This window comes from Nicotiana attenuata, chromosome 3 (genome assembly GCF_001879085.1).
Source record: "Nicotiana attenuata strain UT chromosome 3, NIATTr2, whole genome shotgun sequence".
Classification (NCBI taxonomy): domain Eukaryota; kingdom Viridiplantae; phylum Streptophyta; class Magnoliopsida; order Solanales; family Solanaceae; genus Nicotiana; species Nicotiana attenuata.
In genome coordinates, this window is record NC_031991.1 from 19672009 (window position 1) to 19686223 (window position 14215).

General features: G+C 39.3%; 1 protein-coding gene across 1 annotated transcript; it reads right to left on the reverse strand.

Annotated features, from left to right (window-relative positions):
- Positions 10629–13720, reverse strand: LOC109223375. Its single transcript, XM_019387660.1, has 2 exons — positions 13406–13720; positions 10629–11238 (listed from the first exon to the last, which is right to left on the reverse strand). The coding sequence occupies exons 1-2, from the start codon at positions 13488–13490 to the stop codon at positions 11036–11038; spliced, it is 288 nt and encodes a 95-aa protein (XP_019243205.1). The 5' UTR covers positions 13491–13720; the 3' UTR covers positions 10629–11035.

A 14215-nucleotide genomic window follows, 5' to 3' on the forward strand; every position in this document is an offset into this window, starting at 1 on the left:
TTTGACGTTATGGAAAATGGGGATACTAATCCACCTGATGCACAGAGGGCTGTGCAGCATTATCAAGGACTCTTGCAGCAAACTGATGATGAAAGGGAGGCATCTGGTCAAGAAACTGCCAGATATTCTGTAATAAAGAGATCACAGGAAGGTCCTGTTTCTGTATATAACAAAGACCAGGTTAGAGATGATTGGAAAGAGATGCATGCTAGGAGTCAGCTTCAAGCTCCGCTTGGGGTTCCATTTTGCCCTGTTAGTGTAGGTGGAGCACGTAAAGCATTTCCTTTGACAGCAAATAGTAAATGTGTTAGCTCTTCTAGTTTTGGTGCTTTGTTGGATAGTGTATCACTAAAGGAACGCATGGAGCAGATTGTTGCAGAACAAGGCCTTGAAGGAGTGGCCATCGATTGTGCCAACTTGTTGAACAATGGATTAGATTCTTACTTAAGAGGTTTAATTCGATCTTGTGTTCAACTTGTGGGGACAAGGTCAGGGCATGAGCCTACAACGAACAACACCAAGAAGCAGCAGACCCATATGAAGCTCGTCAATGGCCTCAGACCAGGTCATCATTTTCAGATAAGTAGTGGTAGACCTTCAGAAGTCATGCAAGAACATGCTCCCCATAACTTGATATCGTTGCAAGATTTTAGGGTTGCCATGGAGCTGAACTCCCAGCAACTTGGCGAAGACTGGCCATTGCTGCTGGAAAAATTATGTACACGCACATTTGAAGAATAAGGCATTCATGAACCTTCCAGTTGAATTTTTGGTCCCTACTGGCTCTAAGGGCTCTGTTCCTTTCAGGGTTTCTGCGCAGCCACATCATTTCAGCTTTTGTGGCCTTTTTGAACCAGTCAACAACTCTTGAGGTCAATATTGTCTCTTGAAGATGATAGGCACAGAGCCCTGAATCTTTGTCTCACCTGCTACAGGGCTTAACTTTGCCTGGAAACACCCCATTTCTTAGCAACCACTGAAAGGGACTTGAAGAAAGGAACACCCGCGTTGGTCGCGCTGTTGTATGATTAGCATAATTCTCTCTGCATATTTTCTGTATTCTCCCTCCTGTAATTTACAGTAAAGAGCAAATTTGGCACAAGTTTTGCAGGAATAATTGTGTAGCCTAGGACTTCAGTAGAAAGGTGAAACTAGATGATGCAAGAATTGCTGTGTATCTTCAAAATCAAGATTGGTTGAACCTCAATATTAACAACACGTTTTCACCAGTAGGTTTATCATCTTATTATTTTTTTGTTTCTAGATTGATGTTCATTGGGTCGGTGGCCCACATCTGTATTTTATCTTTTCTTACTCAATTAAATGTATACCCCGGAACAGTTTGATTGTTTGATTCTCGGTCTCATAAACCATGATGCTAAATGTTGAGTTGATATTCCTCAAACTGACTTGACCATCTGCTTTTCGATTACAAAGTCATTTTTGGTTCTCGATTTGAAGAAGCCCCCATTAACTAATCATTTAAGTGGTTGATTAATAGTTGATATTCCGTGATGGTGCCTGCACTGAGCGAATTGTCTATGGTTTGTTTTGTAGAACATGCTCAATAGGATCAAAATAAGCTTTTTACTAGTACCCTAAAGCGTTCAACTCTAATCTGTTGTATGTCCACCTTTTAACTAACGATAACTATGTTATTATTTTGGTAGTGCTTAAATTACCTTAGAGGTTTGGTAGAAGTTCAAAATTCCTGTTTTCCCCATTGCCTCAAGATTTTCTATGAGTTCAAGTAAGTTCTTGCAATATACTGCTGCTTCATTTAATCTTTATTTCTTTCCGGGAAAGATTTGAGAATCTTTTGTTTTATTCATTAGGTTCATTGACTAAGCTCACTTATTTTGGTGGTTTGATTGCTTTCATGCACTAGATAGTCAATGATACAGCATGAATGACTTAATGGGCATTCCTTATGATATTTGGGTGTATTTATGACTTGGTTACTTTATTTTCTGGCTAATTTTTATCTCAACGATGTGTAATATCTGCTATATTCAAAGTGGCTCATGCTGTCAGAGAATCAGACGGTTGAGCTGGTCTAAAAATAAGCTCATATACTTTACAATGAAAAAAGAAAAAGAAATGAGCGTATATCCTATCTTGAGCTGGAAGATTCAGTGTATGCATTCAAAGGAAATGTGTGGCAGTGGTGGGGTGCCTTGAATGGAAAGACGGACAACAGACCGAGATATGACTAAAGTACGTTGTTCTGAAGATGGAGTAAAAGTTGGAAATAGAGCAGAAGACTGCGGATAATATTTCTTGTCCCGAGACAAACTTTACCTACCGGAAAACAAAAAAGGTCAGAAGAAAGTTGATCTCTTTCCTTATCTCTCTATCTATATGTCTTTTAGCTCTGAGTACTTGAATTTTCTTTTAAGAACTGAACAAACGCATATCTTCTCTGGAAATTGTACAATTTCGTTTCTTATGTATCTTCCTATATTGCAAGTTTGTATTCCTTATTGCTTGGCACTTAGTCTTTAAGTTTACTTGTTGGCACTTCTTCTTGATAAAAGTATTGCTAAATTGTAGGATCCGGATATATGAAGTTCACCAATAAGCCTGCCAATAATCAACCACTATTTCTGTTCTGTCTTCTGTGCATTTCCAAGTTAAAGATTTGTCTGTCAAACACCATTCCATCTTGCGATAATTTATTCAAGTACTAATCACAGCCTTAAATATCTTATGCTCCTTTTCTGTAGGAAACAAGCAGTCACCTGGGTAATTGTAGAAGACTATTTGACTTGGGGTAGCTAGTGGTAAGAAGCCTCCTCCTCTAACCATGAGAAATGGCGTTTGATTCACCAGGGAAGCCAAGTTGGGAAGTCATTGTTGGGCTTCTGGGCAAGGGAGGTTTTGAGCGGGGTTGGGAATCTTTTTGAGGAAGGTAACAACTTGTATATACTATCAGCAGAAAGGCAGTGCTGAATGCCATACTTACAGTTCGAAATAACAAAAGTGTGTCCTTGTTCTTCTTACAAGGATTCTATAACATCTAGAGGTAATCCTGCATCATCTAAAAATACCTCTTTACACCATTAATGAACGAAAGGAGACAATTCATCTTGATCTTCTTTATAGAGCTACATCTGTGTTTACAAACATCTTGTGTTTCGTTCATATGCATGCAGGGATTGTTTTCCATCTATTCTTCTGCATGAAAAGGCTGCCAGAGCTATTACAGTGTACTAGTAAGTCTCCTGTTGAATTTGGCATTGTCCAGTTGTTTCCTTTCATATTTAAGACTAATTGCCAGAGTTTGTCAGTGACTCCACAGTGCGAAAAAAGGTGACTGTTGATCTCTGGTTCCTTCCCATACAAATAATATCTTAAGATAGCGCAATCCTCCTTTTCTTCAAATTATCTTGGGTCAGGCTGGCTTCTTTAACAACAAGTCATACAAAACAGATGATAAGTAATTTTCACTCTCCATGTGTGTTTGAAAGGCCAAGAGTTAACCTGTTGTCCAATATGAGTGAGTGCTTAATAGGAAGATTTATCTGTATTGGTGCCTTTGCTATGCCTCTGTCATGATAACCTGTCTGCACGTTCATTTGAATTGATCCAGAACTAGGAAAAAATCAGCACTCTGTTGCCTTTTCAATCAATCAACAGTGTTCTAAAGCTCAGGTTTTACTGCTGTTGACCCCATATTTGGCTAACAGTTGCCCCTTTGTTGCTGACTTAGGTAGAAGATGTCTGGGAAGAAATGCTTTAGAGACCCCTGTCTTAACCAATTGTTTCCCTAGAAAGAAGTTTTCATCCCATTCCCCACTTTGAGGCTGACATTGGAACTGAAAATGGGCCAAAAAGCTCTCGTTGACCTCCATACACTAACCCCATAAGCTGTAGTTACCGTTCTTGAAACCCACTGATCTTCAGTCCCATATTTTCATTAATTATTCTCCTCCATAGAGCTTGTTCTTTCCCACTAAACCTCCATAGCCTTTTGATAAGCAGAATTAAATTCTGTTGCTTTAAGTGTCTTATGCCTAGACGCCCTTATGATTGTGAGATTACACCATCTGACCAAATGGAAACATCTCTTTTCTCTATTTCCTTGCCAAATGAAGTTCCTTCCCGAAGCATCTATTCTCTTTTCAACCTTTGTTGGTATGGGGAATAATGACGTCATATATGTAGGTTGAGAATCCATGCACTTTTTGCTAAAATCATTCTATGCCCCATAGAAAGGTACTGACTTTTCCATCTGGCTAATCTTTTCTGACATCTTTCCAATACCCCACTCGATATTTCTTTCCTGTGATTTGGTTTTTGATCCCAGAGGCAGTCCTAAGTAGTTTGTTGGAAGAGACCCAATTTTACACCCTTGATGTCCGTGCTAGCACCTGGATTTCTACCACTTGACTTACTGGGAACCTAAAATTGGATTGTACTAACTGGGAGCCCCTAAAATATTATCTAGTATCCGTGGACACCACCAATTTTATGTGTTACTAGACGATCAACTTTGAAATAGGATTTAACATGTTTATTCAGTGATTTAAAATGTACGGCAATTGCCGTTTGGCATTTCTCTTCGGTTCTGATTCCATGTAATATGTTAGAATAGTCATGTAAATAGGAGTAAATAAATAACCCTAATCCAATATATATTAGGAGTAGGACATGTTATGTGTGTATATATATAGGGCTCATTGTAACATATGTATATACATCAATAATATATTTTCTCCCGTGCTTTCTCACATGGTATCAGAGCTTTAGTGAGAAACATATCGCTGTGCATCATTCCAGCGACTTCCGGGAAGAAAGAACTCAGTCACCGTGCAATTTTCCGGTGACCTAAGTGACTTATTGCGTCAAAGTCACTAATTAACAGTGTTGTGCAAAATCCAACACCACCACAAGGTTCCCAAGAGAGATCCGACCAAACCCCAGAAAAAATCACCGGAAAATAGCCAGCCACGCGCCGTCACGCGCCTGTCGGAACTCTGCCGCCGGCGGCGCGTCTGTCCCACGCGCCGGCGTGTGAGGCCTCTTCCGGCCATTTTTCGGCTTCGCTTCTTCAGGACAGTTGGATCGCCCTGCAATTCCGAGCCTGTCCATATTTTTATTTTTTAATTCCGACCACTTTGAGTTTTTCCGGCGACTACACTGATTTTTCCGGCAGCTACAGTACTTTTCCGGCAAACACAGTGTTTTCTTCATCTGTCTCAGAGAATTTTCAGTTGATTCTTTTTTGTTATTTAGTGATAATCCAACCATGTCTTTGGGAGTCGATGCTTTCGGGTCTAGAAACCCGAGTTCTGGCAGTTCCGGTGTTATGATTACCTCAGAACCTTTAATGGGAGGTTCAAACTACTTAGATTGGGCTTCATCTGTCGAGTTGTGGTGTAAAGGTCAAGGAGTTCAAGATCATTTAACAAAAAAGGCTAGCGAGGTGATGAAAAGGCCAAAACACAGTGGGAGAAGGTCGATGCTCAGTTATGTAGTATCCTGTGGCGATCTATTGATTCCAAGTTGATGCCCTTGTTCCGTCCATTCCAGACATGTTATTTAGTTTGGGAAAAGGCTCGTAATCTATACACTAATGACATATCTCGTTTCTATGATGTAATATCGCGAATGACAAGCTTGAAGAAACAGGAATTAGATATGTCTACTTACTTGGGACAAGTTCAGGCAGTCATGGAAGAATTTGAGACGTTGATGCCAGTTTCTGCTAGTATTGAAAAACAACAAGAGCAACGACAGAAGATGTTTCTAGTTCTTACACTCGCTGGACTCCCTAATGACCTTGATTCAGTACGTGACCAGATTTTGGCTAGTCCAACCGTCCCCTCAGTTGATGAATTATTCTCTCGATTACTTCGCCTTGCTGCAGCACCTAGTCACCCAGTGAGCTCATCACAGACACTTGACTCATCTGTCCTCGTATCCCAATCAGTGGACAATCGGGCATCTCATACTATGGAAAATAGACGAGGAGGAGGTCGTTTTGGAAGATCTAGACCCAAGTGCTCCTATTGTCATAAACTTGGACACACTCGTGATGTATGCTATTCTTTACATGGCCGCCCAACCAAAAATGCTTATGTTGCTCAGACTGAGACTACAGGTAACCAGGGATTTTCTTTATCTGAAGGGGAGTATAATGAGTTCCTTCAGTATCGAGCAAGTAAGCAGACATCTCCACAAGTAGCTTCTGTTGCTCAGACTAATACTTCTGTTGCTGGTAATTCTTTTGCTTGTGTTTCCCAGTCTAGTCCTCCTGGACAATGGGTTGTGGACTCAGCCGCTTCTGATCATATCTCTGGTAATAAATCACTTTTGTCAAATATTGCGTATTCACAGTCTCTTCCCACTGTTACTTTAGCCAATGGGTCTCAAACCAAAGCAAAAGGAGTTGGACAAGCGAATCCCCTACCCTCTGTCACTCTAGATTCCGTTCTCTATGTCCCTGGCTGTCCTTTTAATCTTGCATCTGTTAGTCGTTTGACTCGTGCCCTCCATTGTGGTATATATTTTATTGATGATTCTTTTATTATGCAGGACCGCAGTACAGGGCAGACGATTGGAACAGGACTTGAATCAGAAGGGCTTTACTACCTTAACTCCCTAAAATCCTCCAAGGCATGTCTAGTTACAGATCCTCCGGACCTAATTCACAAACGTTTAGGACATCCAAGCTTATCCAAGCTTCAGAAGATGGTGCCTGGTTTGTCTAGTTTATCCACATTAGAGTGTGAGTCATGTCAGCTCGGGAAACATACCCGAGCCTCCTATCCTCGTAGTATTGAGAGTCACGCAGAGTCTATTTTTTCTTTAGTTCACTCTGATATATGGGGTCCTAGTAGAGTCAGTTCAACCTTGGGATTTCGTTATTTTGTTAGTTTTATTGATGATCATTCAAGATGTACTTGGATTTTCTTAATGAAAGATCGTTCTGAGTTGTTTTCTATATTCCAGAATTTTTGTGCTGAAATTAAAAATCAATTTGGTGTTTCCATTCGCACTTTTCGCAGTGATAATGCCTTAGAATATTTATCCTCTCAATTTCAGCAGTTTATGACTTCTCAAGGAATTATTCATCAGACCTCTTGTCCTTATACCCCTCAGCAAAATGGGGTTGCAGAGAGAAAGAATAGGCACATCATTGAGACTGCTCGCACACTTCTCATTGAATCTCATGTTCCGCTGCGTTTTTGGGGCGATGCAGTTCTCACAGCTTGTTATTTAGTTAATCGGATGCCTTCCTCTCCCATCCAGAATCAGATACCGTATGCAGTATTGTGTCCCCAATCACCCGTATACTCTGTTCCCCCTCGTGTTTTTGGGAGCACTTGTTTCGTTCATAACCTAGCCCCTGGGAAAGATAAGTTAGCTCCTCGTGCTCTCAAGTGTGTCTTCCTTGGTTATTCTCGTGTTCAGAAGGGCTATCGTTGTTACTCACTTGATCTTCGTAGGTACTTTATGTCCTCTGACGTCACATTTTTTGAGTCTAAACCTTTCTTTACCTCTTCTGACCTTTCTGACCCCCTTGATATATCTGAGGTCTTACCTATACCGACCTTTAAGGAGTCTACTATAGCTCCTCCTTCACCTTCCGCCACAGAAGTCTTACCCGAGTCTCCTATAGCTCCTCCTTCACCTTCCGCTATAGAAGTCTTATCCATTCCAGCCGTTGAGGAGTCTAGTGTGGCTCCTCCTAGACTCCCTGCCACAGGAACACCACTTTTGACATATCATCGTCGTCCGCGCCCAGCATCAGGTCCAGCTGATTCACGTCCTGCACCTGACCCTGCTAATACTGCGGACTTGTCTCCTCTTAATCAACCGATTGCACTTCGGAAAGGTATACGGGCCACCCTTAATCCTAATCCCCATTATGTCGGTTTGAGTTATCATCGTTTGTCATCACCCTATTATGCTTTTCTATCTTCTTTGTCCTCTGTTTCCATCCCTAAGTCTACAGGTGAAGCATTGTCTCATCCAGGATGGCGACAGGCTATGATTGACGAGATGTCTGCTTTACATACGAGTGGTACTTGGGAGCTCGTCCCTCTTCCTTCAGGTAAATCTACTGTTGGTTGTCGTTGGGTGTATGCAGTCAAGGTTGGTCCGGATGGTAAGGTTGATCGTCTTAAGGCTCGTCTTGTTGCCAAAGGATATACTCAGATATTTGGGCTCGATTACAGTGATACCTTCTCTCCTGTGGCTAAGATAGCATCAGTCCGCCTTTTTCTATCCATGGCTGCTGTTCGCCATTGGCCCCTCTATCAGCTGGACATTAAGAATGCGTTTTTACACGGTGATCTTGAGGATGAAGTTTATATGGAGCAACCACCTGGGTTTGTTGCTCAGGGGGAGTCTCGTGGCCTTGTATGTCGCTTGCGTCGGTCACTTTATGGTCTAAAGCAGTCTCCTCGAGCCTGGTTTGGTAAGTTCAGCACAGTTATTCGAGAATTTGGCATGATTCAGAGTGAAGCTGATCACTCTGTATTCTATCGGCATTCTGCCTCGAGTCTCTGTATTTATCTGGTGGTCTATGTTGACGACATTGTTATTACCGGCAATGACCAGGATGGTATTACTAAATTGAAGCAACATCTCTTGCAACACTTTCAGACTAAGGATCTAGGCAAACTAAAGTATTTTCTGGGTATTGAGGTCGCTCAGTCTAGCTCAGGTGTTGTGATCTCACAACGAAAGTATGCCTTAGATATTCTTGAAGAGACAGGAATGACAGGTTGTAGACCGGTTGACACTCCGATGGATCCGAATTCTAAACTTATGCCAGGACAGGGGGAACCTCTTAGCGATCCTGCAAGATATAGACGGTTGGTTGGTAAATTAAATTACCTTACAGTGACAAGACCTGACATTTCCTTTTCTGTGAGTGTTGTGAGTCAGTTTATGGATTCTCCGTGTGATAGTCATTGGGATGCAGTTGTTCGCATTCTTCGGGATATAAAATCAGCTCCAGGCAAAGGTTTATTGTTTGAGGGTCGAGGCCATGAGCAGATCGTTGGATACTCAGATGCTGATTGGGCAGGATCACCTTCTGATAGACGTTCTACGTCTGGATATTGTGTCTTGGTAGGAGGAAATTTGGTGTCCTGGAAGAGCAAGAAACAGAATGTGGTTGCTCGGTCTAGTGCAGAAGCAGAATATCGAGCAATGGCTATGGCGACATGTGAGCTAATTTGGATCAAACAGTTGCTCAAGGAGTTGAAATTTGGTGAGATTAGTCAGATGGGACTTGTGTGTGATAATCAAGCTGCTCTTCATATTGCGTCAAATCCAGTGTTCCATGAGAGAACTAAACACATTGAGATTGACTGTCACTTTGTTAGAGAAAAGATACTCTCGGGAGATATTGCTACAAAGTTTGTGAAGTCGAATGATCAGCTTGCAGATATTTTCACCAAGTCCCTCACTGGTCCTCGTATTAACTACATATGTAACAAGCTTGGTACATATGATTTATATGCACCAGCTTGAGGGGGAGTGTTAGAATAGTCATGTAAATAGGAGTAAATAAATAACCCTAATCCAATATATATTAGGAGTAGGACATGTTATGTGTGTATATATATAGGGCTCATTGTAACATATGTATATACATCAATAATATATTTTCTCCCGTGCTTTCTCACATAATAGTAGATAGCAGATGAGAACAGTCATGATGAACTTGCTCTTGCTCCGAGGGAAGGATGATGTTTGAGTGATTTAACGCTCTCCTCGTAACTTCTGTAGAGACAGAAAGCATATAAAGCTCTCTTGATATTGTAAAAAAAAGGATTGTCGAAGTTACCTAGGCTAGGCAAATTACTTGTGTCTTCACTTTGGTGAATTTCTCCTCTTCTTTAAGCGACAGGTAGATAAGAGTTAGTTCTCTCTTGCATCACAATTTCTCTCTGTGGATTTTGTCCTGATTTTGCATGAAATGAGCTTAGCATTTGCAGCCACCATTGTTTGTCCTTGATTATCTCTTTCTGCTTTTGATGTCTTTTTTTTCTTTTTTCTTTTTTCTGTTGGTGAATGGATCAGCTTAACAGTCTGATTTTCTTTGTCGCTTAAATCAGCTTAACAATTACTTAAACTTATGCGTTGCATCCGGGAAAGACATTATCCAGAAGGAGGAAGCAAAGTTGAGGCAATGCAAGATTCTCTATCAAGTTGGTACACCAAACTGCTGCATTGGCGCTCTATTGGCTAGTTTTGGCGAATTGATAACCACACCTTGTAAAAATGTGTGTGTACAAATTTGTGGATCCTAGTTTCATTTCAACAACTCATAGCCTTTTCCATTCGCCAGAATTTTTCTCCCCTCTAGTTAAATTTTTCCTACTCTAAAAGGTTTGAGATTGAAGTGACTGAATGATTAGATTATTTTGGCCAGAACTCCCTGCCCTTAGTTCCTGTTTGCTTTTTTCTAAATGTAATTGTGATACTTTAAGTGACTTGAATTATTAAGATGTTTACTGTAAGCTACTGTCCTCTTACATATCTGTCATTTATTGCACAGAGGAGAGTGCATGCATACTTGAGTAAGTGCACATGCTGTCTGGAACTTGAGTAGAGTAAACGCCTATGTTTTTTGTCATTGTATTAGCTGCTAACATGTTTAACAGTTTTCAGGACAATGAGGCTGGTTTATACTCGAACCTTTTCATTTGATGTACATTCAGCTGCAGATGATAAATGTGTGAGTAATAAGCATAATAGCATAAATTAACCTCCCAGAGGAAAGCTGAGCTCTTCACAGTTCTTTTTATCTCTTTAATGCTGTAACATGATCGCGGATCATCACAAAGATGGTATATTTACAAATGACACCATCATAGATAGTCTCGTTATGGTCATGCTAGCTATAGAGGTATAGTAGATATACTTCGTCCTATGCTTGATATGGACATACAATAGCTTTGTACCATATCTCAGGTTATACCACCCTGTGGGGCTCAAGAAATGGAAGCGCCATACACACGTCTTCACTCTTCAGATACTTTTATTGTTGTTGAAGATGTAGCAAAGTTGTCTATTGATGAGCATGATCTGAGGAGAAGGATGAGTTAGAACTATGGGTGGACCATACAAAAATCCTCCATAATGGTCTGCGCTTGTGCTTCTGGTGCTTAGATGTCATTTCCGACTCGGTTCTTCTGAGCATTTCCCACATAACCTGAACATCCTCATAGCCACAAGTTTGTATATCATCACGAAGCTTCAAAAGCCCTGGACCTGAAGGAAAGAATAGTCAAGGTTCAGACGCGCAAGTGAATCTCTCAAGCTACTGCTTCTATTTTCAGAACATGCAATATTCATCATTCTTTCCCTTTTCCTGTCAATTTCTTTCTCATATTTGGCTAAGATGTAAAATGCATAAGCTTCTGTTTCATACTGATAAATATATATATCACACTTTTTGAAACATGCTGTAGAAAAGTAATTCCGATAATACTCTTGATACTTTTGAGTATATGGTCTTCATTGAGGAATCGGATGCTTTATATTTTCAGTTGAATACACATAAAGTGGTAGATGCTTTGTGTTTTTGAGATAATTTGGATCATTGAGGAATCAGATACCTTGGATACTATGTGGACTTATTTAGAATCTAGAATATTATCTGCTTATTTCATCCATGGGTGTGGCTAGTGGTCGATAAAATGGGACGAGAACCATGAGGTTTCATGTTCGTATTCCATCGGTCGTAAACACTAGGTGAGTTTTTCCTATCTGCCTAGGGCAGAATTATAGGATACCTATGCTGGTAAGAGGTATCATCTCGGTGGAATAGACGAACTTTGGCACGTTTTGACTAGGGTATATGAAGACGCTTACGGATAGCAATAGAAAAATAGATAAACGATTGCAGAAAATAAAGCATATATTTAGTTGGTAGAGGTTTATCTAACTAACAAGTTGGCCTTTATTTTCTATGCTGATATTAAAATATATTCTAACAGAAATAAGATGAGTGGATTCTGATGGCACTAAGCTAGTGGATGGAAGGAAGCCAGTAATAGAATCCTAAAAAATAAGCTTGCCATTTTTTTATACGTGAAGTGCTCATGACCTCAAGAAATTCTACTATTTTAGATATGGATGGACCAAGACTGATTTGAATTCTTAACATATTTGGTATGTTTCAGTTGCTTTTAAGATTAAAGATAAGACTGCAATTTTAGGTAATCAAGCATGCCTAACATTTTTCTGGCCTCTCTATGAGCATAATCATTTTTGTATAATATATTGGAATCCTCTAAAAAACACAATTCAACAGAAAATGTAGATAATAAAAAAGTAACACCCCCCCTCCCCCCCCCACCCCACCAAAAAAAAAAAGAAAAGAGAAAGAAATAGAGACACTGACAGCTTTAATTAAGTTCACTTAGCACTTTGTCACGGAACTTTAATATGAATCTATGGAAAAGTCTTAATGTTAGTACATGGTTTGATATCAGAACTGATAAGCATATGAAGTCATAAATGGTGTCATATTGCGTGCTGAGTTAATAATTCCACCAACATATTCTCCTTCATCTTCACATGTCACAACTCCCACCCACTCACCCCACCCGCTCAACCAGTAATTTAAAAGGAGGGAAAGATATAGATGAATAAAAGATATAAAGATGAAAATTTTTTTTGAGAAAAAAAAAAAAAAAAAAAACTTGGGCAAGCCCCAAAAATTTTACTAGTACAATTCATATGGGTAATCTATCTAAAAAATCGAAATATAATTTTACGTTTTCACCACAGGTTGTAATGAAATGGTAAGTGCCTATCATTCTTAATCAGAAGTTTGAATTCGAATTTTACGAATGGAATTCCCTTTGGTAGGAGTCTTAACTCGCAAATGAGCGTGAAATTAAATTGTACTCTGTCAAAACAAAAAAAAGAAAGGAAATTTTATATCTTCTAGTTTCTCTCTTATTTCAAACTCCCCAACTACCGACCTCCCTCCACGCACGCGAGTACGTAGATGGATTCAATTGAATCCAAATAAAAATTCATTAAAATTGTATAAATAGTAGATATGAACCCGTAACTCTAAAAATATAACGAGTTCAACGTTAAAAGCCTTAAAAGTTGAACCTGAACCCGTAGGATTTAAATTTCGGATCTGCCTTCGCTTAATTCCCCAGCAAAGAGGGTAGTATATATATATATATATATATATATATATATATATATATATATATATATATATATATATATATATATAAAAACCAGATATATATAATGTAATTTTTGGGCGTTGGAGTTCGGGTGAACACCCTAAATCCGCCCTGTAGGTAGTAGGTACCCTTTTGCATGTTGAGAATTCAAATTCACTGAATCATTGTTAAATTCTCAAATCACTACTCTTTCTAAGCCAAAAACAAAGGAAGAAAAAACTAACCATTTTTGCGAGCTTTAACACGAGCAGAAACAGCAAACCAAACACGCCGAACAGGAAAAACCATTTTTTGCCACCAATCATCCATTACTTTGAATTTGATCTTCAATTTCTTCCTTCTACTTTTACACCCACCACCTCCCAATCTACTCACCAAAATCTTTAACCCGGCCAGACCTTCTCTATTTTCCTTTCTTCTTCAAATAGAAGAGAACAAATGGAAAAACAAAATGAAGACACTACACTCACCGTTTTCTGTTGGGCTCAATGCCACTTTTCTACTTTTATAAGGAGTGGAAATTAATGACTATTTTCCCACCTTCATGTTTTTTTTCCTTTTTTTGTTTGTTCGGTTTTAGATTAGGAATCTACCCGCCGACACGTGACACTGTTCTAAAGTACTTTTGTTTAAGAAATAATTTTCATGCCACGTGGTTGTTTTCCGCGTTGGACTTTGTTCTTATTTTTTTTTCTACTGTTACTGTTTTTTTTTTTTTTTTTTTTTTTTTTTTTTTTTGTAGAACTAGTATTTTGACTTGAGTGGATACAAAAACGTGACATGTTTAAGTGTGAAAGCAACATAAAAAAGCAGAAATTCTGGTGATTGGGCGGTTTGTTTGACTGTGAGATTTTAACTTACATAAAAGTAGAAAAGATAATTCTATTTCCCAAAAATAGAGGAATTTTATTTTTTTAAGCATCTTCTTATTTCTTGATTGTCGGTGATATTTAAGCCTTTGTGATTGGGTTAATCTGATTAATTAGATTCGTAATTCAGAAAAAAGAATAAACGATCAACATCTCATTTGTTTT

Bases quoted from the DNA above. Each gene is read 5' to 3' on its own strand.
- LOC109223375 (XM_019387660.1), bottom strand. From the start codon at position 13,490: ATGGATGATTGGTGGCAAAAAATGGTTTTTCCTGTTCGGCGTGTTTGG. The intron at 11,239-13,405 runs GTTAGTTTTTTC...TCTTTCCTTCAG, and splicing joins TGTTAAAGCTCGCAAAAATG to GTCCAGGGCTTTTGAAGCTT.